Genomic DNA, 25,997 nt, shown 5'->3' on the forward strand with positions numbered 1-25,997 from the left:
AATGGTGAGAACAGTAGTCATTACTTACGTTGCGGAGTAGATCTTTTTGATAATTATATAGCGTATAAGTAATTTGGGTACATGTTTATTGCATGAGCATTGTCTGAAGGGAAAAAGAAAAAGAGTTGGAGTAAAGTATCGAATTTAATTTGTTGTCTTTTTGTTAGACGCATGAAAGGAAGAAAATATGCTCAGATGAGTTGGGTGTAAGAGGTTCGGACCGTAGAATTGAATCATTCCGCCATTTCTCTACGTGTAAAAAACACCCATTCTGGCAACAGTCGGTTTACAGAGTAGTTAAGTGCACTTTACCCGCCGTGGTGGCTCCGTGGCTAAGGCGTTGTGCTGCTGAGCACGAGGTCGCGGGTTCGATTCCCGGCCGCGGCGGCCGATTTTCTGATGGAGGCGAAAAGCAAAAACGCCAGTGTGTACGAGATTTCGGCGCACGTTAAAGATCCCCAGGTGGTCGAAATTAATCCGGAGCCCTCCGCTACGGCGCATCTCATCGCCTGCGTTGCGTCGGCGCGTTAAACCCTACAGTCAATTAAATCAGTTAAGTGCACTTTATAGGATGCTATCTCAAAATGTAGCGAATTCCGTATACGAATCTACGTCTATAGGAGATTCAAGGTATTATATTTCTCAACCGTACGGTCTGGCAAAATCGTTTTGAGAATCCAGAAACAAGTCTTTGCCTTCAAGAAAACATAGTGATACATTTCCGAACCTTTTCAGGCGTCCAATAATTGTTTTTGTGCAACCTTCTGCAGCTTCCCTCTTCTCTTCCCACGCGGTTACCGCAACGGAACAAAGCCGAAAAAAAAAAAAGGAAAATGGGAAAACCAAGAACTGTTTCCTGTCGTTTCCGCGAGGTTCCGGGGCTTGGCCGACTATGTTTCCCAGATTCTTCGATCTTTTGCCCGGGCAAGCACTCTCGTGGCTCAAACACCGAGAAAGGATGCGAAAAAACGTCTAAAAAAACGGAAGCGAGGAAGCAGAAACATGTGTGACCTAGTTTACGTCTTCTTCTCGCATTCTTTTTTTCCCCTGCAGTCTTTCTTCAAGCTTGTTTCATTTCCTTCTCGCCCTTTTCTTATTATTGTCGTTCTTAACACTGAGCCGTAACGATTCCTCGGTGAGAAATGGTGGCGCGTTCCAAGTACATCGACAAACTGTGAACTCCTTATCGTTTCTCGCGCTTCGGAGTTTGACGCGCCTCGGCGGATGAAAATTTCCGGTCTTCGGCAGAAGTCGCTGAGAAATGAAAGAACAAAGTTGCGGCCGGCTCGAAGAAATCAAGCAAAACGATCCGCGAGAAAACGAGTGCTGTACGATGATAAATTGTGGCCGGAAGTGTGCGCGCGTCCGTTCAGGGAAAAGAAAAATCGCTGTTTGTGGTCGACACGTTGTCTCGTATAGCATTGGACGGAATCGTTGAAGTGGCGCTTTCTATACGGATGGTTACACACGTAGCGCAAATCTGGACCTCTACGACAACGATTTGACGGTCGTTCAACTATGCACCGTTACGTTACAGTCGTGAAAACTAAACGGCACGCTGATACAACTGATTCTCTATTTGCACAAATGCAGTTGTACCAGGCTGATTCTCAACTCGCCCCGGGTAGGCCGTGCTAGAACGTCCGGCTGGACAAAAAGGAAATACGCATTGATTTTACGGACGCATGGTTGCGTGCCAACTATTGTGCATGCGTGCGGAGAAGCGGAATATTGCACATAGACAAGCCACGGCACGAATCGCCATTCAATCTTCCGGTTTAGCGTCGATACAGAATTTCACTCAGCTTCGCGTTGAGTGGAGTAGCGTTCGGTCTTCAGACGCAGGGAAATGGTGCTGCCCAAATCAAGATAACCCATCTCAGGAGAGGGGGAGAAATCCTTTAATGAGACTGAAGAGGCGAGTACTACGTGATACAGGGCCTGCAACTTAACATGGCAGCTGAAATGCAAATGACACGAGGATTAAATTCAAAGAACGAAATAGAAGATATCTGCACAGCGAGTGCATTCAAATGACCAAGGCCATGTACAATATCGCATACCGGCCGTTTTAGGGGCGAAGCCCCTTAGGGGCTGGGGCTGTTGGCGTCTCCTGTCGTCGTCGTCGTCATCGTCGTCTCATGTAGTCACGGTACTAAAGCACCGGGAAACTCGTTTACGCCTCGCGCTAGAACGTAAAGTGTACTAGAAAGACACCGGGACACTCGTTTACGCCTCGCGCTGGAGCGCTTCGTAACTCGTATAAAAAAAACACCGGGGCACTCGTTTACGCCTTGTGCTAGACAGCTTCGTGCTTCAAAGACAAGAGACTTTTACAGCAAAGCTGTATACCTCTACCCCTAAACGGTTTCATCTCCGTTGGCAAAAACGCCAAGGCGCCAAGAATACATTTATACACTGCATGCTTCGCCCCTCCCAGGTTTCACCTTAGTGGAGATGGCCCGGGATGTTTTTCTACGCGGTTTCTGCTATGGATATGCACGCCCTGCACGCGAGACGAATGAACTGATAATGGTGCAACCATGACCGCCCAGTAAAGCGAACTGTACGGTGCTCACGGGCTAAAATTGTTTAGCTGCGTAGTTGGTGATTGTAAAGGAAAACCCACCCTATTGACCACAATAGGAGAGAAAAGAACGAGACCGGAACAGTGCCGCATTATCTTTCACCTCAGAGGACAGCGAGGTATAGTGACCGAAAACTCGCCTTGTTGGTTGAGGAAATAAGTATCTGTAGCTTTCCGCGTGCGCAGCCAAGCCAAGTTCACGCTGTATCCGAACAATCACACCGCAACCCGGGGAAAGCGGGAATGCCACGAAAAAAAAAAAAAACATGAAGGGCACAGCGTTGCAATAAGAAAAGAAGTACAACAACACGCCTTTCGTCATCAATAACACAAGGGGAAAATAACGCTACAATTGCGGAGGAAGGAACGCTACAATTTCAGCGGTCATGCAGCGGCGAAGGGCGATGGCGTGGAGCAGCGGCGATCAGGGAAGAAGAGGACCCCAGCACGGGTGCAATGGGAGAAAGAGGGGGTTGGGTGGGATGAAAAGGTGACTCATCTCGTCCCGGGCTACACTGTCCACATGGCGTTTTCGATGGTTGTGTATGGGCGGCGGGAAAATGAAAGGGGGCTTGGTTGGTCGGTCGTCTGGGGAGCGACATCTGATCGATTGAAAGAGCCCGCCTGGAGCAACGCTGTGCTGCTGGGTGCCACGAGACGTGGAAAGCTTGTGTTTCTGCTGGCGAGTGGGTGGGCGAGGAGGAGCAGAACGGGCGGGGAGGAAGAAGGGGCGTCCGCGGGGGTTTTGACGCTACGTGGAGTGGGAATGCCGGAAATAAGCATAAAAGGTGGTCACGAAAAGCGAAGAAGCAAAATAGAGGGGAGAGATTTCGGCACACAAAGCGGACCAGGGCTGTTTCAGACATGCGTGACTCACGCGCGCCTCCCCTCTATGTTGCGGGGATGTAAGAACGACAGGAAAAAAACGGCGGAAAAAAGAAAAAAAATAAGGCGCAGAAAGAAAACCAGAACGCAGTCATGAGGCTTTGTGTGAGACATTTATTGCTGGCGCTCTTTATTACCACCAGGAAACCCAACAGGAGCAGTAGGCGTCATTGACCACTCTCTCTTTTCGAGCTCGTCGAGCATTTTTCAATTTACATCTTCCGTGTAGCTGGATAGAAATACGAACAATAGGAAGGAAAACTACGTCGCTGCATTTTAACCAGGAGCTTATAGATGCACGGCACGCAGTAATCACTACAGAATTCGGTGAAGCCTATCAAGGGCGGAATGCTGAGTTGGATTCGTTTTAAAGATGCCTGTTTCGCGCCCACGTCAGCTGTAGCGTAGTTTGGTTGCAGGGTCTCCGGCATGAACAGAAAACAACGCCTAGCCATGCTTGTTTTGCGTCACCCCCGTGTCCTCTGCATTAGCCAATCGGGGCTCGCTCGGAATGGACATTTTAAAAAGGACAAGAGATTGACACATCTGAGAATACCGCCCCTAAATTGATTTTACAGCTCTCGCTGTAATCGGGAACACGTCGGATGTGCGCAATGCCTGCTCCAGTACCAACATCACCGATGCGTGCCTTTAAAGCATGCTCCACATCAGGTGAACTTATGCTGAGGTGAAGGCAGCAGAACAGGGTTACCATGTGAGGGAAGCTAACGTCGTCTGATAACTACAGTGATAATTTATAACAGCTGAAGGAGACAGGAGATGCAGATGAAGCCAACGCTGAATTAATCGCATTAGGTTCATGTAATCGCCTGACTTTTTTTTTCTTTTGTTCCCAGCGCTGAAAAGCCGCCTTGAACGCAAGAGAATGTTGTACCTAAAAACAAACTAGCGTCGATCAACACGCATCAGCAGTGACCTGGTATTGTCTAAGAAATAGCGCGAAGGACCCATCCCGCGTATGCAAGCAGGGAAGGAAGAAAAAGAACCAAGACAACTCGTACCAGCTATACAGTCATTGTGGAAAAGCAACAGTAGAGGATCGCTGCTTCGAATTCGCGCAGATGCAGCCGGGCGCTGAAGTACGGCTTGAACCCGAAAACATTCACGCGTCTCCACGAAGTGAATCATGATGAGTGGGCGAAGCACTGGGGACCGTCCTTACGGTAAATCACCCGTGGCATTGCCCACTCGCGCATGTAAATGAGTGACAACGCGTGTGTACAGTATATACAATTCCAATCCGATACAATTCAATTTAATCAAATCCAATTTAATCCAATCCAATCCAATCCAATCCAATGCTCCTCGCGCATGCGCAACACTGTGTAGACGGACGCCAAGCCACGGACAAAGCGAGGTCCTAAGGTGCTTCGCCCCTAATAAAAGGTGCCTTTCATTCTGCTGGCAGCGGGCTGCTTAATATGCGACTGCAGAAGGCGCGCTATACGATGAGTATCTATCTGTGCAGAAGTCCGTCCGAAATTGAAAAAAAAAAGTGGGGTGGGGGGTTTTGATTACGTCGTCATTTCAATTCGGCTGGCAGCACTGGCACGTGCTGGTATTCCAGGTACTGAGGAAGACACGGGGGCGACAACGCTTCCCTTTCCCGCCCTTGCTTCCTCCTACGCCCCTCACTCCCCCTTTTACTTCCGCTCCTTCTGCTTCGTGTTTCCGCTTTTCCCCGCCTATTCAATCACCGGTGCCCTACTTCTAGACCCGCTGTCTCTAAGGCCCTCGTGCTCGCGTTCATTTTCTGTGAGAGCAGAGGAAGAACGATTCTATTTGCAAATTGTAGGGTTGATTACGAAGTGAAAAAAAAAAAAAGAAACTTGTTGGAATTTCAATGCCTGAAAGGTGGAATGGTGAGCGCCAGAGGGGCGAGGTAGGGTTTGCATGCGTGAAGGAAACCGTCTCCAATATTGACACGTCAGAAATTTAATCCGTTTTTCTTTACGTGTCACGGGGCGAGTTGAAAAGTTCGACACGCAATAGTGTAGTAATTACATTGCATATCGTTATAAACGGGGAATGGCTTGGATGCGTGCACATGGACATAGACGAAGAACTTGCGTCACGCGAACATTCAAATGCTAATTATGTTCTTGCTCGGAGTTGTGTTAAATCTGGGGACATATTTCTTAATCGCGATGAAGATACGTATCCGTGCAAGGCCATGGTTCAAGACGCTAAACTAAATCAACAAAGTCAGGACTGTGCGCTTCCTCCCGTTATAGCCAAACCTAGCTTCTTTACCATTTCTCTGTTGATCAAATGTCCACAGCACGTTGTGCTTGCCAGGCTTCCATAACACTGATGAGAGCGAAGGGGGTAGGCTGCGCCGACAACGCTGACTGCAACGCAACACGTCTTTTCATGCGCTATTGGAAGACGAAACACGCGCAGAATAACGAAAAATATGGCGCAATCAGGATAAAAAAGAAAAAAAATTTCACGCATCTCCACGAAGTGAATAATGACGAGTGGGCGAAGCACTGGGGATCGTTCTTACCGTAAATCACCCGTGAGAGTGCTTACTGCTGCTAAAACTATTTCCAATTCAATCCAATTCAATCCAATTAAATTTAATCCAATCCAATTCATTTCAATCCAATCCAATGCCCCTCGCGCATGCGCAGCACACGGCTCTCTCTCTCTCTCTCTCTCTCTCTCTCTCTCTCTCTCTCTCTCTCTCTCTCTCTCTCTCTCTCGCTCGCTCTCTCTAACTTTTTGTGAACCTTTTATTTCATTCTTGTTAACGTTTTGTGAACCTTTTGTTCGCAGATGTTTCAATTTACACGGTGCTGGGCCGTGAGCGCGGACGCCGGACAAGCTTCGGCCTTAAGTGCTTCGCCCTTAAAAGAAATGAAACCCCGTGTAGGAGCGGGAAAGGTCGCCGGTCGATGAAAAACAATCAGTTCGGCCAGCAGTCGTTCCGCCCTGGGGCCGAAACGATTTCGGGTCATGTCGGGCAGCAGGTGGCAGCGCGCGTCACGGCGAAGCGATGGTGAGGCGCGGCTTCCGTGCGACGTGTAGTCGGCCTTGGCGACAGACGGGCTTGAGTTGCTTGAGTGTCGTCGTCGTCGAGCAAGCAGAGCACACGAGATGGGAGTCTGCTGCATCCACGCGAGATCGACGGCGCGACCAGACGCCGCCCGTATGGCGCTTGCTTCTTTGTTGGGGTGTACTTTCCTCATACGAACGCCCCGTCGTGCGCGACTGCATGCACTGACGCGGCTTCTCCTTGTCTTATGAATCTCTCGAGACTTCAAGGTCTCACCCGAAAGTGGTGCTCGACGAACGCTGTGAGGATGCCTAAACGCCCGCCTGTCGGAGCGATTGCGTTCACTCCGCGTCACTATTATGCCGACGCGTTGGAAGATTGCCCGGACCAGCGATTTCGAACGGAAATTTTTTTATTAACGGTATTATGTGGAAAACAGATTAGTATAGTATCTTTAGGATGATTGTCCAAGAGTAGCGAATTTTACTGAATATTGAATCATTCGGCGTAAAGAGCATCTGCAGAAGTGACGATTTAAAGCGTTTTAAATGAAGAGAAAATGTTGGATGAGATGGATCATACATGATTCGTTTTACCACTAAGTTCTGTCACACAGGACTTGCACAACAACTCGCTGCATGCGTTTGTCAAATCTAAGAAATTATGTGCGAAATAGCTGAACACGATTACGAACGATGTAAGCTGAGATAGGCTAAGGCACGCCAGTCTGTGGAACGTGAAATTAAACACCCGTCTCTCAAGGGCTTCGGTCCTTACTTGTCATCCAGATTAAGCAAGCAAAAGCCAATGGGTCAAGAGAGGGCAAGTTAACGGGAGGTCGTCAGTCTGCCCTTCTTTCTCAGAAAGGACGACCCTAACTGACAATTAGAGCGGAAGCGCAGTCGTGCTATACAACTCGAAGGCAAAGCTTCAAGTAACGTAACTTGGCGCACACAAGAAAGCGCGACCGCAGCTCCGCATAACCATGATGGTGCAGACGCGAACTGGATCCCCTCCCAAGCCGCCTTAATTGAAACAAACGAGCGCTTCGTCCTAATGAGCGTCGCCTTGGCCGTGCACTCGCAGATGACGACGCAAACACGCGCGCCCACGGCGACATGTGCGCACGCAATCGCTCAGCCACGAAGGCGCCCATTCTCTCATCGCAACGCAGCGTTCAGCCATATGCATGCGGGCTTCTCCGCTGCTGTGCCCGGGCGGACAAAAGTGGGGCTTTGAGGGGAGGTCGGGAACCGGGGAACAAAGATAACTCGGGCGTCCGTGTTCCGGGCACGCATTCTCATCCGTGCCACGCACAGTTACTCGCCGTTGAAAGCAGGAGGGGCGAGTGGCCTATTCATTTTGCTTTGTCCTCACCCGCGCTCATTTATGCGCGGCGCTTTTGCACGGACCAACCTAGCTAACTAAGCAACTAACGAACAACCAACTCACCGACTGTCTAAACTAAACACATACAACCACACACACTCTAAACTAGGCACACACACATACTCCCTCTCTCCCTCTCTCTCTCCCTCTTCTGAGTGCAGCCACAAATTTATACTCTGCCTCAGCCGGACGGGGTTGATGCATTACAGAAACATCTTGTGGGTCATGATACACCAACTAGAAATGCCGTCGTTTGCGCAATTAAATTGGGCTTGGTTCGCTCGAAATGAATCGAAATTAGTTAGTAGCGAGGACCCGTGAGAGAAGAGACCTCGAAGCGTGTGTTAAAGGCCAACTGCACTCAAATTTCACGTTGGCCAAATTTATTTTTAATGCGTAGTAAGCACCCTCAAATCAGCTGGGACACAAGTGGCAGCCCCGTAACACGCCTCGTTAATCAGTCAGAAGCGTTTAAAAAAGCTCCGCCGCAGACCACGCTGCACCTACCGGCGGATCGCGTAAACAGCCATGACGCGCCTGTGACGTTCCAGCCGACGGGGGCTTCTTCCTCTGGCCAGCCACGCAGCTGGAGAACCGGTCGAGCTCTGCTGCGCGCGCTTCACCCATGTGCTGCCCGTGCGCGCGTAGAGCTTGCGCGCAGACATTCCCTCGAGCTGGTGACCGTCCGGCCGCTCGCTGGACGGCTGCAACGTCACTACAATGGCCGCGCTCTCCTCGGTTTCGATTTCAAAATCGGTGTTTTTTGCTGGCCGCTTGCGGCGTCCACGCGCGTATTTCAGCTGTTGTATTTTGCGTGTTGCCTTCTTTTCAAGCAGACTATACGAAAATGGGGTTTTCAAGAGGTCGAAATTTTGAGTGCAGTTGGCCTTTAACTGAAGATGAATAATAGAGGTCTTTCAGAAACGGTGTGGCCATCATTTCGATATGGCTTAAGAGCCACAATGACGAGGCCAGCCTGGCAGGCTGCCTGACTTGCTACGTCAAATGGGGATAAAGTGAAGTTAACAGACCAAAAAATACTAAAAAGTCAGTGCCATTCCACTACGCTGAGGCGAATGACTAGCGGGGGTGTTTGTGAGTTATTGCTTGGCCGCAAAGTCCCGCGGAAACCGCGCCGTCGCGCCAAGAAAGCGTGCAGCGGGATTGCAGCTATGTCTTGGGTTTTTCCTCGCGGTATTAGTTCCTGCCTTGCGGGCATCGCGCTTACGCTTGACGTTCGCGGCCCGATCGTCATCGGTAGTCTTCTTCCGCCGTCTTCGCGCTCATTTCCGCCATTGTTTTTCTTTATGAGTAGGCTACACTGCGCAACACGTAATGTGGCAAAGCCAGCTTACAAAAACCGAGCTTGCGCTGATCTCCCTAAAGTTGGCTTCAATTTTAAACACATGTGCATTGCTGCAAAAACAGTTTTTTGAAGAGCTATTTAATATACGCCATCTTGAATCTATTGGAGGTCTATGGGAGAGGCCTTTGCCCTGCAGTGGGCGTAGATAGGATGATGGTGAGGATGATGATGATGATGATGATTATGATGATGATTTTGTATCAAAATATGAAGCGCTGGATGGGAACAGGTGGCCAAAGGGAGGGGTATGCAGAAGTGAGGGAGAAGGGAGCGACTTTTATTTGTCTACGCACGCAAAAAAAGAAATAAAAACGGGGGAGTTTGCTCTAACAACTCCGCTGTAAAAAATTGGAGCGCACACGCTTGTAGGCTGCGCACAGCCAATGTCGTAGTGTACACAAGGTCTTGGTAAGGCCACGTCCCGTAAAAAGAAACACAGGGTTTTCACGGCACGCCACGCCATACCATACCAGAAGAGGTCCACAAGAACATATCTATGTTAAAGCGTATACGCAAAGACGCCTTCATCTCCAATCTTAAAATGTTGAAGCGAGAACACGCATATAAAACATGTTCAACGTCTTCGCAAACAGCATTTTGGGGTCAAAGGGGTACAAGCTTGACTGATTTTAAACGAGAACTGATTTGTAGAGCTGGCTCAAATGGAAGCATTTGTGAATAGTCTCCCCACGGGTGTTTTCTTTTTCACTCTATTTACCTTGCTGTTAGGGTTTAACAAAGTCATTTGAATGAAGGAGCGTACATTAAGAGTACAATACGTATTGGCTCAGTTCGGACATCCATGTTCTAACCAGGCAGAATTGCATCAGTGTTTGTTTTCAATAGATGTTGTCGATAAAACTAGCGCCATGGCTACCCCCATATGGATGGCATGGCACGTAAAACAGACGAAGAGCTCGTAAGGCGGACGTTGTCGACATTTTTCGTTTGGTACTTTAAAAAGTAACGCTCTGCGTCGGCAGCTTCTCAGCTTACCTTTTGAAAGACCGGATCTGCCACACCGCCTTGTCGCGAATTTAAGGGGCCCCTAACACCACGCGTGCGAACATCGTCTTTCGCGAAACTTCAAAAGACGCGAAATCCAATCTCGCTGGGATCATGTTCCTCGGGTGTAGGGGCATTTTTATGGCAATAAAATATGCGGGGTACAAAAAAAGCGGGTTCCAGGAAAAGTGAGAGCGGGAAATAGCGACACAAAGAAGTGTCGGGCGAGGCGAACAAGGTGAAGTAAAATTTCGCGGGGGATCGGATCAGGCGACCGGGTGGTTCGATTTACTGCCGGCGAAGATGCGAAGAGCGGCTCGTTATGTGGGCGCCCTGGCATCCATAATTCATCGCCACCGATCGACGCTCGGCGTCACAAAGGATTTCGGAGGGGACAGCGCGTTCGGCGAGCCCGTCTCGGCGGAGCGAGTAACGGGAAAAGTAACGCTATCACTTCGGGAGTTGCGGCCTCGAGACTCTCCCGACCGCTGGGTGTAACCTTGGGTCTCCTCTTATAAAGGACCTTATTGATGCAGAGGCCTAGCGATCGTAGTATTGAAATATTTGTAATTTTGTCTTCCGTTTTTTCCTACCAGTTTCTTTTTCTTTCTTTCTTTTGTCACCTTGCTATTTTTTGAAGTAGCACTGAAACGATTTTTGAGTGTCTGAAACAGATTTTCAAAGCAGATTTACCAGCGAAATATCATTGCTATGGTGTACACTCTTGAGAGTTTACAAACACACTTACAAAACACCTCTCCAACTAACCTCTTATTCCCTGTTCCCGGGTGCGCTGCAAATTCGTAGTTCCATGCGAATAATTTTTTGATAACTTTGTGTTACTAAGGACAAACAGCTCCCATTGGCCTGCTCTCTGTCAATCGCGGCCGTAACAATGACATTTCAAGTGACTAGGCTCAACTGTAGTCGTAATTCGAATAAAGACCGCTCCTCATCAAATTATAGATGATATATAAGGCGTGTGGTGGCAGGCATCTTTTTCATAGTAGGATTTAATTATAGCTCGGCAGCTATATGCATTAGGAACGAGTGAAATCGCGTTAACTTATACCCGCTAAAATATCAAGCTAATCAGGCAGCCAAAATTTGGCTATGGTTTTCGTGCGACATCAGGTACACGAGATTTCAAGGGACTAGCAAATGCTTGCTTCCGCTTTTTCGCCCCTCAAATAAATGTCGACTTCATATTTATTCGTTTTGATTTCGTTATCGTCTTCATCGCTCTAAATTTTAAAGGAAGCTGGGTCTTGTGATGTTTGATGAATAGCAATACAGCCCGGGTAAACACAGCGTTTTGTGGGCGTTAAAGAGGGAACAGGCAGGTGAAATTTTTCAATTTTCCAGATTTCATTTCTCAGTAACTAATTTTTATAGCACTTGCGGCGATGTAGTTAAGGTTACACTATGTCGGTCAAGAACAGTAATGTATGAATAAGGTATTCCGAAGGAAGTCTAGAAAATTCGCTTTACTTAAAAACAAAAACTAGTGTTAGAGGGGATAGAAAGGCGTGAATCACGAATGTTCAATCGATAACGGCGTATTTGTAATTATCTCTCACCTCTCTGCTTACCGCTTGTTATCTTCGATATACCCTTTTCGCGCTGAATTTGTGCATTCAGCGACACCTCTATTGAAGGGGTTGATATGACAGATGCCCAAGAACGTTTCTGGAATAAAAATGAAATGTCACACAAAACACAAAGTACACAAGCATATAAAGCAGTTTTTCCCTAATTAACCATGTGGTAGAATTCCATTTGCTCGCCTACACCTGTTGGGCTCTATCACCACTCCTTTCAGATCTTTGTGTGAGCTGAATTCGACCTTATTTAGTGCTTTGTTATCGCAATTTGCACCTAATTACTGAGATATCACATCATGATAGGGTGCTGCAATGACATACCGCTGTTAGCTGTGAGAGTCACGTGCTTAAGGCAGCATTCCTGAATTTGTTGTAGCCATTACGTTGACTTGATAACAAAGATACCAAGACGACGGCCAACATGTTCCACCGAATGGAGCTGACACCTATTGTACCGATAAAAACCGGCACATGTTTCTTTCGACAAATACTGGCCCAAAATATTCAAACCGCAAAAGTTCAAACCTGCAAAAAGACGTCAAAACTCTCAAGAAGCAATACCAACTGAGAACGCGGAGTCTCGAAAAGCTCGTTTCTTTTCTAGTTTGTATTAATTCAAACCTTCGCCACTTGCCCGCTTCCTTATTTTAAAAATTTGTTGTGATGCCTTCTCGTTTTCTCTTTCTTTGTTTTTTGTTTCCTCACTTTTCTGGAGCACTGCGCGGCTCCGGCGGTGGCTATTGCCATCAGCGGACGCTTTTGTCGCCGCTCCCCGCGGTCGCCTTCGCCCTAGCGGGCTCGTTAGCGGAGGACGCGCCAGCCGATGCGTGACAGTCCCGGCCCTTGCCGCTTGCGTGCACTGCGACGTCTGTCACTCGCACCGCGGGCTACAACCGAGCACACACGCAACGTGAACACTTCTTCAAGGGGGCGACGACGGGACGCCGGTGTTGGCACTGAAACGGGAGACAAGCCGCTTGTTCGCCGGGGCAGCGGCCCGCGGCGTCGACGTCGCCTGACGTGCTCGTTCAACGAGTGCTTTTGTCGAATAGCCATTCGGAGCTTCGCTTGGAAAATGAAAAAAAAAAAAAAAAGAGAGAGAGAGAACAACTGGCGTTGAAGCGTCGAAGTCGTCCTGACGGTATGGCTTCAAGAAAGGAAAACGAACAAACGCACGTCAGACGAGGCGTTAACAGCCTGCTTGCTTCTTTCTCGTAACAAGGGTGTTCGGGCTCACGTCTTACGAGGTAAAAAGGATGAAAAAAAGAAAACGTAGACATGTCTGGTGGCGCGAGGCTAACAGGCCCAGCAGTGCGTCGCTCTTCAAGGTTTGAATTCGCTGCCAAAAGCCTCGCACGCACGCAATATTATTTTACCTACATCAGACAAACATTGTGTAAAGATGGCTTTCCTGCTTCGAGTTTAATAATCATAATAATCATTAAGTGTGTCTCCCATTGTGTAAGGTTGGCTTTCCTGCAGTGCATTATGGCGTGACATCGCCATCAGTGAGACAGAGAAAGCTTCGCTTTAAAAGAAAAGCCACCTTGGCCGAGAACAGAGGCCGCCACCTTGTTCTATCAGCGCAACATAGCCGCTTAGTCACGGTGCGAACTCTATAAAGCAAAGGATCTCCCCAAAAAAGGTGTATTTACACTCATTTGTTACAACGGCACCTATCGAGTCCGCATAAAGAAAAAGCATGATAATCATAGGTCGTAGAAAAGCACGCACGTTGCCAAGCTACAAACGAACTCTGCAGAGCTCCCGGGTACGAACGAACGCAGGAAACGGCGCGAAGCCATGGATGCAAGTGCAGTATTGAAAGGCGGGCAACGCCCTTCTGTGCTATAAACGGGACCATAATTGGCTCGACGAATGAAATAAAAGGTTTAAAAGTAAGGAATAAACCAACGAGTCACACTGACGTCAGCTCGACCGATGATTGATGCTAGGAGGGAAATAATAAGAAAGAGCCTCAACGAGCCGCACGTCGTGCGATAGAAAGATCACGTTAAGCAACACCCATTTCCCGAATGGCTGTCGCGTTGATTTTACGCGAACACGGTTCGCACTTCCGGGACTCGTTCTCTTACACACGTTCGTCGTATACTTTATAGAACGACCTGGCATAACGAAACCTCGCTAAACCGCTCGACGGGCGCGCTAAACCAGGCGGAACGCGAAGGAATGTCATATATATATCATATAACGTATACAGCCGCGATTCGCCGCCGCTTCCGCCAGGGCTCGGTTATTGATCAAGGCTCTCCTCGTCGCAGAGGAGGAAATCCTTCCGGAAACGGCCCAACAGCGCCCGCACCGGGAACGCAATCTCAGCATAGCCCATCCGCGGAGCTCAAACCCCACCGCGGGTCTTGACGCCACCACTGCGCGAAGAGCAGGCCTTCGTGCTGCTCTTTCCACTCTCAGCATATCTGCCTGTACTCCGATCGGTCGCCTCGGTGTTCATACCTGACGTATGGCGGACTCAGCCACGACAAAAGGCGTTCACATGTATGACTTTTGTGGTCGTCGTTATTTGAACTGCTACAGGCCTCTTTTATATCGAGTGTCGCGACCACCAGCGACGCTTTACTCACGCCGCGGCGGCTGCTAGAACTTTCCGTGGCGGAAAGCCGAATTTTCAGGTCGTCGATGCAGTAAGCGATCCGCCCGGCTCTTCGTTCTTATTTGGCAGGCGTCGCTCGAGAGCAGGAAAAGGGTTTTTTTCTCGTGAAATATACGTGCGAATATAAGCCGGCCGTGGCAAATCAAATTTATACCACTCCAAATGGGATCCGCGTGTCCCGGCCGTTTCGTGCCGGTTCGATTTTGCCGCGACAAGAAAGAGATGAAGATGAAAGGTTCGAGGTGAAGATCTCACTCCGTGGCGGCTGGCTTTGCTAAGCTGAATTCACTTACACGATAAACCAAGGGCCGAGACGTTAAACTTTTGTGTTTTTTTCCCCTGCTGAAGCGTGTATTGCTGTGCTCAAAGGGTAATCCAATATTACGAGTAGATTCTCCTTAGCGCCGCCGTACTTTTATTATTTCTGCGTTTTATCCCAGCCATGTCACATGTCGGTAATAAAGGTAATTTAATCTACATCAATCGGGTTGCTCAAAATGAGAAGCAAGATGTAATATTTATTCCGCAGTGAGCTCTGTGGGTCAGGTCTACTGCGGGCTATTCCATTTAGAAAGGGTTATTACACCGCTGCTGGTTAATAATTTTGCGTGTAGCATGCACTGAACAAAAACTAAATTAACCGAAATGGCATTTACCTGGCATCGTGAATTATGGGTATTATCCTGCTTCTGGGATGCCGGCTTCACTTTTTGTAATATTAATCAGCACGAGTGCCTCGTGTTTTGGTTATTTGAAGGTTTAAGGCCTATTAGAAATAAGTTGATGCATTCGAAAACATAGATTAGCACTGAATGCGGTCTCAAATTTTAAACGTTAAGGTGAGGCGTATTTGCGCGATCACGGAATGTTTATTCGAGAAATAAATCGATGGCAAGTTGGATTCATGTCCTTCTGTCCAAACACCATTGATGTTAAGCAATGTCATTATTCTTTCAAAATTGTGTATTATATGCGAAGCACATACCAAGAGCTGAATCTAAACGCGCGGGATGACTTTGAGCTCGCCGGACCCAAAAGGGAGGGTTGATTGATTGATTGATTGATTGATTGATTGATTGATTGATTGATTGATTGATTGATTGATTGATTGATTGATTGATTGATTGATTGATTCTGGGGTTTAACGCGCCGACGCAGCGCAGGCGATGAGGCGCGCCGTAGTGGAGGGTTCCGGATTAATTTTGACCACCTGGGTATCTTTAACGTGCGCTGAAATCTCGTACACACGGGCGTTTCCTATGAAATTTCTAATAATAATAATACTAGTGTACCTATCATCGGCAGCTTTAGCAAGCCGTTACCGTGCTTCTTGGTCCTTTTATAAATCCATGGGAGTGGTTGAAACAAGGTCACGGAGCTGTGCGCCAATTTTGCGAACGTACACATAAACAACGGCCGAATGGCGAATAGACCGCAAAAAGCGGTTGGATGGTTTGGCTACTCCCCTTGAAGAACTCACCGACAGCGACGAAACGACGCACGGCGTAACCTTTTATAGGGCCATTAACGTTGCCACCGGCCCCGTAACGATCGCTCCTTTTTGCGGCCACGCGCACCAACAGATCAAGCCAACAGCAACAAACTGCGACGGCTGTAGTCTGGTTAAAAGAGGACCACAGGAGGTCATAAACAGAGCGTTTACTGTCCTTGGAAGCAGTTTAGGCGGCCATCGCGTCCACAGGGGCGACGTGCCGGTAACAGCTCCCGCGGAAAAATGGCGAACGAGCACGACGCGTACTTTGTAGATTATAAATTTTGAAAATGGCGCCTCAGGTGAAGCCTTCTTTGCGCTGAAAATTTGAGGGAGAAGGGATAGTTGTGGCATCCCTTATTTTATACGTTTCCTTAAAGTGCCGAAAAATAAAGAAAAAGTGTTTTACAACTCCAAATAATTGTACTAGTTTTTTTTAATTATTTTAAGGAGACATATTCAATGCGCCCAAGGTGGTATATCATGGTCACGAGCTTCTTTTAGAGATCGCTGGACTCTGTATACAGAAACGAAAATAGACGAAAGAGTTCAAGTAAAAAAGAAATGAAGGAATTTCACACTAACGCGTGAAGATTGAAAATAGCGAAGCTGTACGCAACCTTAACGACCATCACTACGGTTTAAATCCATGATTGCAGCCGATTTGCTTGCTTGCTTGCTTGATTGATTGATTGATTGATTGATTGATTGATTGATTGATTGATTGATTGATTGATTGTTGGGCTTAACGCGCCGACGCAACGCTGGCGATGAGGCGGGCCGTAGTGGAGGGCTCCGGATTAATTTTGACCACCTGTGGATCTTTAACATGCGCCAAAATCTCGTGCACACGGGCGTTTTTGCTTTTCGCCTCCATCAGAAAACAGAGAAGTTTTACCGACAAAATAAAAAATCGAACTGAACAGCAGCTTTTAGCAGATTGGCGAGTCGCGCTACCGTAGGTAGTTCGCTTAAAGCCTTAGAAATGTGAAACCTCCGCATCTTTTTGAACGCCTTAAGGGGCAAAGTATAATATATATATATATATATATATATATATATATATATATATATATATATATATATATATATATATATATATATATGCTGGGTGAGTTCTTGAGCTCGCTGTTTGTATGACGTCAGAGCACCGAAAAAAAGGGCCTCCGCTTTTAAAAGCCCGCTGCCTGGTAACTATGGAAACCGTTTCTGAGTGTAAGATTAGACGCCAGAGCCTCCCCGCTCAGCCAAGATACGAGTGCGCGCAACAATGGCCCGGCTGTGTTGCGGAACGAGGGTCTCATTTCAGAAAAGGATACAGTTTCACCGCTCGTAAAAAAATCGATACAGCACCGAGGAAGAGCTTCAGGCTTATGGCGAGGCTTCCATTCTTGCTGAGAAAGCGAATGTGTTTACGGAGGGACTCAGTTTATACAAGGACGCGGAGCTCGCTGACAAATCATATCAAAACAGGCGTTCTACGAGAGCGAAGCGAACTATGTGATGCTTCTTCACAGTCCCCTTGCTCTGTATACGCGCGCAGAGAATTCTGGGAAACAGTGAACCGCCTGCATGGTACGGTTAGGGCCGTGCGAACAACAAAATTCTCCAACACTAATTGCACGCGAAGTACAGATACGAAAAATTGAACACTGTGGAAAAAATGCGTGCCGAAGTATTGAGCGGCATATCAAACCAAACAATGTAAGACCTGGTAAGACGAAGGGCTTGTGCAGTTTAGACTTCGTTTGTGTTTAAGAATAAGACAGCGGGGTGCTTGCTTTGTATAAACAAGGCTGGCTATTTCAAAAGTGAAAGCAATAAAGAAAACAAAACAAGAAAAAAACAAAACAAAGGAAAGAGGGTGAAAGAAAAAAAAAAGGTGCAAGAATCGCTCCTGCACGGCCATCGATAGTTAAAATTCACACTGGAGGCATCACAGCCACAGACGATCATGTCTAACCATCATTCTTCGGACAGTGAGGTGTGCTTTGGGGTTTGAGGTGTGCTCTTAGGGGTTTGAGGTGTGACACTGGGGTGTGCTCTTGTAGAGCTTGCTTTAGATCCGCATTCTACTGATTGGCCAATCCCCCTGCGGGTGCCGTCGAAGTGTTTTGTTTTCTAACACCACCAACGAGTTCTTAAGTGCTGGTAAAGAACGTAGAACTCTCCTTTGGTTTACGTCCATCATGTCGCCCCGTAACGTTGGCTTTCTTTCATTTTGATTATGCTTGCAGTGAATGCATATTTACCGGGTGTTTTCGTATTCAAACGCGGATGGCGAGAAACCACTGTAAAAAAATCAAACATGAAAAAAAAAAAAAAAAAACAGATGTCCGATAAACAGAGTACGACTGGTTACCTTTCGAACCCACGAGGATTAAACCTAGCCGGCCTCTAACCGTTACGTTCTACCGTTGTATATCATAAATTTCCGCTCGCTGACTCCGTGGATCTCTTTCTCCTCCCGCGCATGCGCAGGTGAGCCCAAAGTTCAGCCGTTCCACTTCCCCAAGTCGGTGCTGAGGGGTGAGAAGGTGCGCGTGGTGTGCTCGGCGGCGTCCGGGGCGACGCCACTCAGCTTCCAATGGCTGCGCGACGGCCAGCGGCTCAGCGACGGCGCCCACCAGGTCAGCATCAAGACCTTCGAGGACTTCTCCGTCCTCGAGGTGGCCAGCCTCGGCGTGGCGCACAACGGGAACTACACGTGCGCGCTCAAGAACCTCCACGGCAGCGACGCATACTCCAGCCAACTTCTAGTCCAAGGTGAGGATGCTCTGTTTAACATACTCGGTGCGCGCACTCCCATGGTACTGGCAAGCTCCCACAGCTCACGTAGGCCGGTGAGAGAGTATCACGTCTGATTTCATGATTCAAGCCAATAAAAGAAGTTGCAAGGGTTGTGTTTTTCCCACATACTTGGCAACCTGTCCGAGCCTTCTGGATACTTTGATGAAACCATTGCACTGACCGTTGAGTTATCCTGCACTGTACCGTCGAGAAGTCCTTCAAAACTGTGTTGACCGTGGCCAATCAACCGTTACAAGCCTCCGGCACGCCTGCAATTGAGCATGCTGTTTAGCCGGCAGGCTTGTGAAAGTACTAACCCCTCGCGTTGTGGCTGTCACCGTCAATTAAATATTACAGAGCGCAGACCAGCTGTTTCCTGCAGTGCTCGAAACAAATACCACTGTTACCACCCTCCTGCCCTTCTCATGAGAAAGCAGAGCCGTGGGGTCGTCCCATTGTTCGCAAAACTGCACTCCATCCACTATTGTGAGCTAAAAAAATACCGCAGACGTAGCGTAACCTACGGCCGCTTGTTTAACAAAAGCATGAGGTCGCGATAAACACACGCTGCGTGTCCGCGGGATAACGACTGGCCAAACTGCACACTAAGTAATATGAATGAGCACAGTAGATTGTTCACAACCAGTGAAAGTACGGTGAAATAGGCTGCAGCAACAACTGTTCCACAAAAGCGGACCGCGAAAACACCCCTGTAAAAAGATGAGGTTAACAAAAGTGACTCGGACGACCTCCAACTACGGAGTCCTCGACAGTACTCCGTGTTTCATGAGACACACAACCATCAGCCTTTCTTCCCCTAAAAGCCGTGATGCTCTTCTTAAGCTTTCTTGTCGACACCGTCGAAGCCATACTTCATTGTTGTGTGCGCCTGCAATCTCGAAGAGCATTCTGCTACGCGTTATTCCGCAGCCGTTGTACCGACTCGGGAGACAAACCTTGACTAAAACGCTGTTGCCCGCCTAGCCGCCGTAATAACGCAGTAACGGGCCTAATAATCGGGTGAACGCTGAACGAGCTACCCTTATCCGTATCGTTGAAGAGCTGAGCGGGGCAGTTCTCAATGCAGTAATCCCCGACGTAGTGGTTCTCCGTGCGCCGTATCTCTGCGCAGCATACCTCAGCCAAGCAAGTATCGACGAAACGGATACAGGCGTGGATCTCAGTGCCGCAGATCTCAGGATCGCACAGTTCTCGGTGCGGGGCAGACTTTACTGGAGCCACGCCCTGCCCCGAGGCGAAGGAATGAAGGAGGTGGAGAGAGAGGAGGGTGGAGGAGGGGGGATATAAGGCCTGGGGCTCCCCATATAACGCCGGGTCTGGCGCGCCCAGCACTTGGCGGCCGCGATCGATGTGCCGCCGCCTCCCGCTTCCACTGCGGCCGTCGCACGAGCACGTTACGCGCTTGTGCGGGGGTGGCGGCGAGCTTTCTCGCGCGTGCACAGGGCACAGAGCTCGCTATGCGCTGCCTTTTTATCCCAGCCGGTGACGGCTGCAAGCGGCCGTCGAGGAGAGCCCCGGGACCCAAGTGCGGGGAGGAAGAGCCGGTGGAGGCCCGGGCTCCGCGCGGCCACGAAAAATTCTTCTCCGCTTCGCCTCCCCTTAGCGGAGGTTATCCCGGGTTTTCCCGTCTCTTGTACTCACAATGCTTATACTGTAGTTGCGCGATTTTAAGCAGCAGTTCGCGTTGCCGATAACAGTAGCCGAGCCAAACAGAGTAAGTTAACGGCCACTTATTTAATGCGCCATCTTTACGCACGTAGGTCTTCATTAAAACCCGGATTCTTCGCGCTAACTATACATGCTACCATGATTTGAAGCGCAACAAAAAACACGGACGAAGAAACAGAGTAGGCGAGACAGCGCCTGTCTCGTCTATTCTGTTTCTTTGTCCGTGTTTTCTTGTTGCGTTTCTAGCCCAGCAAGAAGTTCTTCTCATATACATGCTACCTTTTAAATTCAGGATCATGCATTTCAGGATCACCTCTGGATCATGCATTTCAGGACTATCTCAGGATAACTAGTTTCAGAAAAAATTCAGGATCATTAATTTCAGGATCATTCGTTGCCCTGTACAAGTAAACTAGGCGCAGGTGCTCGTAGTATCACAGGGTGTGACAGCCTTCACGAAATGATTCCTTCCTGCGACTGATGCACTCACTCTATGGTCGCCACTTATAAGGAAATAAAATATGGAACTTTTCTTTTTATCAAACGTATAAAGCTATTTTTTCTTCACTGTGTGTTCAGCGTTCTAAATGCATGTGCGCAATGTAGCCAGTTCCCACTACAAGGGATCCTTTTTATTGTTAAATAATTACAACGAGATGTTGGTGTCTTGGGAGCACTGGCAAGCAGTTATCTCTTAATAAATACTAAAATAAAACAGTAATGCACCAATTAAGGATCACGTCAACGTCTTATAAGTAGTGCATGCAGTGCAAGAGCAGACAAATAAGTACATATATCCAGCAGCTGCTCCAAGATACAACGCATAGTAATAAAAAGATGTGTAGGCGTGGTAACAGAGACTTGATATCAACAAAGATGACGGCGACTTCAATATCGAGATTTATATCACTGATAATGAACCAAAGTAATTTGAAAATAAAACACGTGTGCAAATTAACAAGGACTTTATGACTAAGTAGAAATCAGGCACTCAAAGACACGCACTCCATATTAGTGCTAAGACTAGCACTATTGATTATTAGCAATGCTGCTCCATTGCAGTTTCAAAAGAGAAAAACTTTTTTTACACACCTGAAACTTGCTTGACGTTATTGGTCGGCCACGGAATGATAATTGTACCCAAAGGACGCGGTCTTTGGTTAAAAAGCTTGAAGCATGGCGGCGAGTGCTTTTCGGTAGACCGGAGTATTGGCTCGTTCTAAAAAGAAAACCCGTCAGCTTGTTTTTTCCCACTTTGAAGTATCAAGGGCGAAGCCCCTTAGAGGCTGGGGCTGTTCGCGTCTCCTGTCGTCGTCGCCGTAATCGTCGTCTCATGTAGTCACGGTACTAAAATACCAAGAAAATTGTTTACGCCTCGCGATATAACGTAACGCGTACTAAAAAATCGCCGGGACACTCGTTTACGCCTCGCGCTAGAGAGCTTCGTGCTTCAAAGAGACTTTTACAGCCAAGCTGTATACCTCTACCCCCCGACGGTTTAATCTCCGTGGGCAAAAAAGCCAAGGCGCCAAGAATACACTTATGCACTGCATTCTTCGCCCCTGCCCAGGTTTCACGTGAGTGGAAATGGCCGGGAATTTCTTTGTTTTTGCAGGCTCACCGCTCGCTTATTCATACCACTATGCATAGCACGGTTTGACGCAGCCGTAAGGAGGCATATTATAACGGGAAAGGTACGGTACCCAGGCTCCCTGAAAAACATCAAGCTTCTGCATCGCCCGTTCCCCTTTTGTCCGCCGCTCCCGCAGCCACCGGGGGTGCCGGAACAATGATGACGATCGCGAGACGGGAGACCAGCTGGCATCGCGTGCAGAAAACGAAATGAGCAACCAAGTGCCTCCTTTGGAAACGCGCTTCTTTTATTATTTTTTTTTTTGCTTAATTATACGTGGTGGATGTTCGCCATCGAGCAGTGCTGCACGGTCAGAGTTCATCGGATGGAATGCCAAGGAGATTCCCCCGCGTGCGCCAGCTTTATTTATTTTGCATCGATCGTGGATTACGTGTTGGTAGAAAGGCTTGGCGAAGAAAGGAATTTTTTTTTTTTCATGCGTGTCTTCAAAATAGGGCACAGCCTACGTGGTAGCTGAAAAAAAGGGACGTCTCCACGATCGTGAAGGCTGGTGAGGGGCGAAGCAGGCAGTGTATGTGTATTCTTGGCGCCTAGGCGTTTTTGCCCACGGAGATGGAACTGTTGGGGGGTAGAGGTATATAGCTTAGCTTTAAAAGTCTCCTGTTTTTGAAGCACGAAGCATCCTAGCGTGAGTCGTTGGAAAACGAGTGTTCCGGTACGTTCTTTAGTACACGTTTTTATCCACGGAGATGAAACGTTCTAGCGCGAGGAGTTGCAAAACGAGTGTACCGGTGTTTTAGTGCCGTGACTACATGAAACGAGGACGACGACGACAGGAGACGCCGACAGCCCAAGCCCCTAAAATGGAGGCACGAAAACATGGAGAAAAGAGGTGACAAGAACGACAGACGAGGCGCCACTTCCAATTGAACTTTACTTTCGAAAAAAATAAAAAATAAAAAGGCACGTGTTTACGGCCCAAGAACGCATGATGTCAGCTCTGATGCCCTTTTGAAAGTCAGCCTCTTTCTCTGATAGGGCGCTAGACGGTTCACTAGTACACTTGGTGCAGCAGGGAAACATGAATAATGTGAATAAAAGAAGGGAAAGGAGGAGGAAGCAGGGGCTTGCACGATAGCGAATGCTATCGCATTTTCAAATGTACGTCGCGTGTTGTACCAATTAGCACTCATGAGCCGCCAAGGAGGCGCGCATAATTATGACAGCACAAGATAACCATGGCGTCTATTCTTTTTTATGAGGCTGGACAATATCCTAAGCCTGACTACGAAATTCTCTCCTCCGGAAAATTGAGAATTAGCAGCAAGAACTATGTTAGACGAACGTCACGCTACTTCCTGAAGTCCCCGTATTTCCCCGTCGCAAAGGATTGAAAATTCTTGTCTGTGAAGGCATTTTTCGAAGAGAAAACAAAACAAAAAAGAGCAGTGGCTTAGCTCCGCTCTGCCAGGATAAACGTAGTGTGAGCTAAGGTTCAGCTGGTTATTCTTAGGTTTCCTGGTTGTCTAGGATTAGATTATTATCATGCTTACTGCTGCTAAGACGATTTCCAATCCAATCCAATCCAATCCAATCCAATCCAATCCAGCCGTGGCGGCAGCGGCTCCGGCGCTTCAGCTGTGCGCCATGAGACGTCACTGCGCCTCGCGCATGCGCAGCACGGCTCTCCAGGAGCCACGCGAAACTGCTCAACCTCAGCCAGTGTAGCTCACGCTACAAAAGTGTAAGACGCCCGATACATAGTCGGCGACAGCATTCCTGGCACTGGCGCAATCAAAGCCAAACTCCCCGAAATCCTTGTGTGCATTCGCAGTCGTGCCGAATTTGTTTTTTGCTATGTACTAAGGACCCATTTTCCGGAGCGCTTCAACTTCCAAGTGCTAGGTAGCTACAATATGGCGAGCAATCTTGAACTGCACGCAGCAGCCGGATTGAACCCAACGAAGTGAATTGATTCCAATGGGAACACAACAGAAAATCGTTAGTATTTCACTACTCGCTAAGCCTTAATTGGCGCCCTAAAACGCGGAAAAAAAATGACAAAGACGAGACGAGCGAGCCAATGAGTGTTTTGGTGACGCAGGGGGGCTCGAAAGAAGCAATTATTCTCCGCGGTCGTTTTCCACGTTATCGTTCGCTTGCGTGCACACACGGCGAGCGTTAGCAGCGTCAGCGTTAGCCGCGCATTCGCGCGAACACTGCCTCGGGCCATTCAGGCAGTGCCTGCCGAGCTCGTAAAAGAACGAGCCCCGGGGAGAGAAATTAAGCGAAGCGACTTGCCACACAAAACTTGCATCGCTATGGTTTCTCCGTTTCCTCCGCGCCTTGTTTTATACTTTCTCCCGTTTCATTCAATAGCGGTTTTCCAGGCTATACGCTGCTGTATTTGTGTTCGCTGACTTTCCCGAGCCGCCGACACGAAGACAAGGAAAGAGAGAAGTACCTAAAAAAAAAAAAATCGAAAACAATCAGAATCGATGGGCAGCGCGTTTTTGTTGGGGGGCCTAATTGCTTTACATGTGCTCCGTTGAGAGGAACATTAGCTGCGGTATTTCCCAGCAAACTGCGGTCTTTATGTTTTTCAATTTATTGCTGCGGCATTCAGTTTTCGACAGCAACACTTTGTTTTCATATTATCGTATTCATTAATGATTTGGTGTCTTCTCTGGAACTCGTTCTTATAGAATAACATTTACTGAGTTTATATATTTTAGAACCGGTTATTTAGGCAAGGCCGGTCCCCGGACGAAACATTAGAATAAATCTTATGGTTTTCACTCTGACTATTCTTCAATCGTAGCTAACATAATAACATAATAGCCAAGAACGTATATATATATATATATATATATATATATATATATATATATATATATATATATATATATATATATATATATATATATATATATATATATATATATATATATATATATATATATCTCACGCATTAACAGGACACACGCATAAGTCCTTTTTCACTGGGTTAGCAATCAGACACGTGAAGTTATTAGGGCTATCTGAGGAGGCAATGAGATGATAAAACCGGTGTGTGGAAGCCACGCAAAGTCGCAGCATGAGCAGTAGAACCGCTTGGTTACGTTTAATGCTAAAAGGCAATAGGCAGCCTTTTCGGGTCAAATATCTGGTGGCGACCTGTTTAAGCTTAACGACCTGTTTAAAACAAGCTCTAAGCGAAATGTTTAAACCTACTGATTTTCTGCAAAACTTTTTATAACCCTAGGCATGTCTGTTAGTGATCGCAGCTGAATCAAAGGGGAGTGAAGCAAAGCTCAGCTCCGTTAACCCAACCTGACTGGCTGTTCACATTCCTGGAGCTGATTTTCAGGCGGTGATCACGCATATAGTCAGCCTTAATTAAAGCGATACCTCCCTTTTTTTTCACTACAAACCTCCAAAAAAGAAGGAAAAAGCAGGAAGACAATAATGACATCCGCAAATTAGAGGCCAAGCGACGTGGGTAATGCAGGCAGACGCATCGCCGCCATGTTGGGCAATCGAATGCTTAGGACTCCAACCCCACAGAACGGGCCAATAGGAATGAGCGAGAACGCCAGAGACGGGCCGAAACGTGAAGGAGGACGAAGCAGAGGGGGCAAACGGGTCAGGAAGGTCGATCCCATCCTTCGTACAGTACGAAGGAGTGGAGGGGAGGCAACTGGAGCAGCTCGCGGGGGGAGAAAAGATGATGCGGAAGAGCAAAAACGGAGGCTGTGTGCGTCCGCTGCCCCTGCGAAGGCGGCTTGCCCGCGATACTTGCACCGGCTCTTCTTCTCCGCAGCCTCGGCTGCAGCGGTCGGCAAAGGGCGGGACCGGACCGGGGAGCGCGTTCTTACGAGACCGTCGGCAACGGCCGTGCGCGACTCTGGATCGATACGCCGCCGGCGTAGCCAGCCTGTC

General features: G+C 48.0%; 1 protein-coding gene across 2 annotated transcripts in view; it reads left to right on the top strand.

Annotated features, from left to right (window-relative positions):
• LOC144153092 (cell adhesion molecule Dscam1-like) overlaps positions 1-25,997 on the top strand; it is a 136,308-nt gene that overhangs the window by 58,094 nt on the left and 52,217 nt on the right. Inside the window, exon 2 of one of the 2 annotated variants that reach the window (XM_077684744.1) lies at positions 18,464-18,748. The exons of the other annotated variant lie outside the window; for it this stretch is intronic. Within the exon in view, the coding sequence (XP_077540870.1) occupies positions 18,464-18,748 (285 nt within the window). The remainder of the gene's footprint in view (positions 1-18,463; positions 18,749-25,997) is intronic. 2 annotated transcript variants of the gene reach the window in all.

Source organism: Haemaphysalis longicornis, unplaced genomic scaffold (assembly GCF_048455015.1).
Source record: "Haemaphysalis longicornis isolate Haplotype H1 unplaced genomic scaffold, Haemaphysalis longicornis Haplotype H1 scaffold_9, whole genome shotgun sequence".
Classification (NCBI taxonomy): domain Eukaryota; kingdom Metazoa; phylum Arthropoda; class Arachnida; order Ixodida; family Ixodidae; genus Haemaphysalis; species Haemaphysalis longicornis.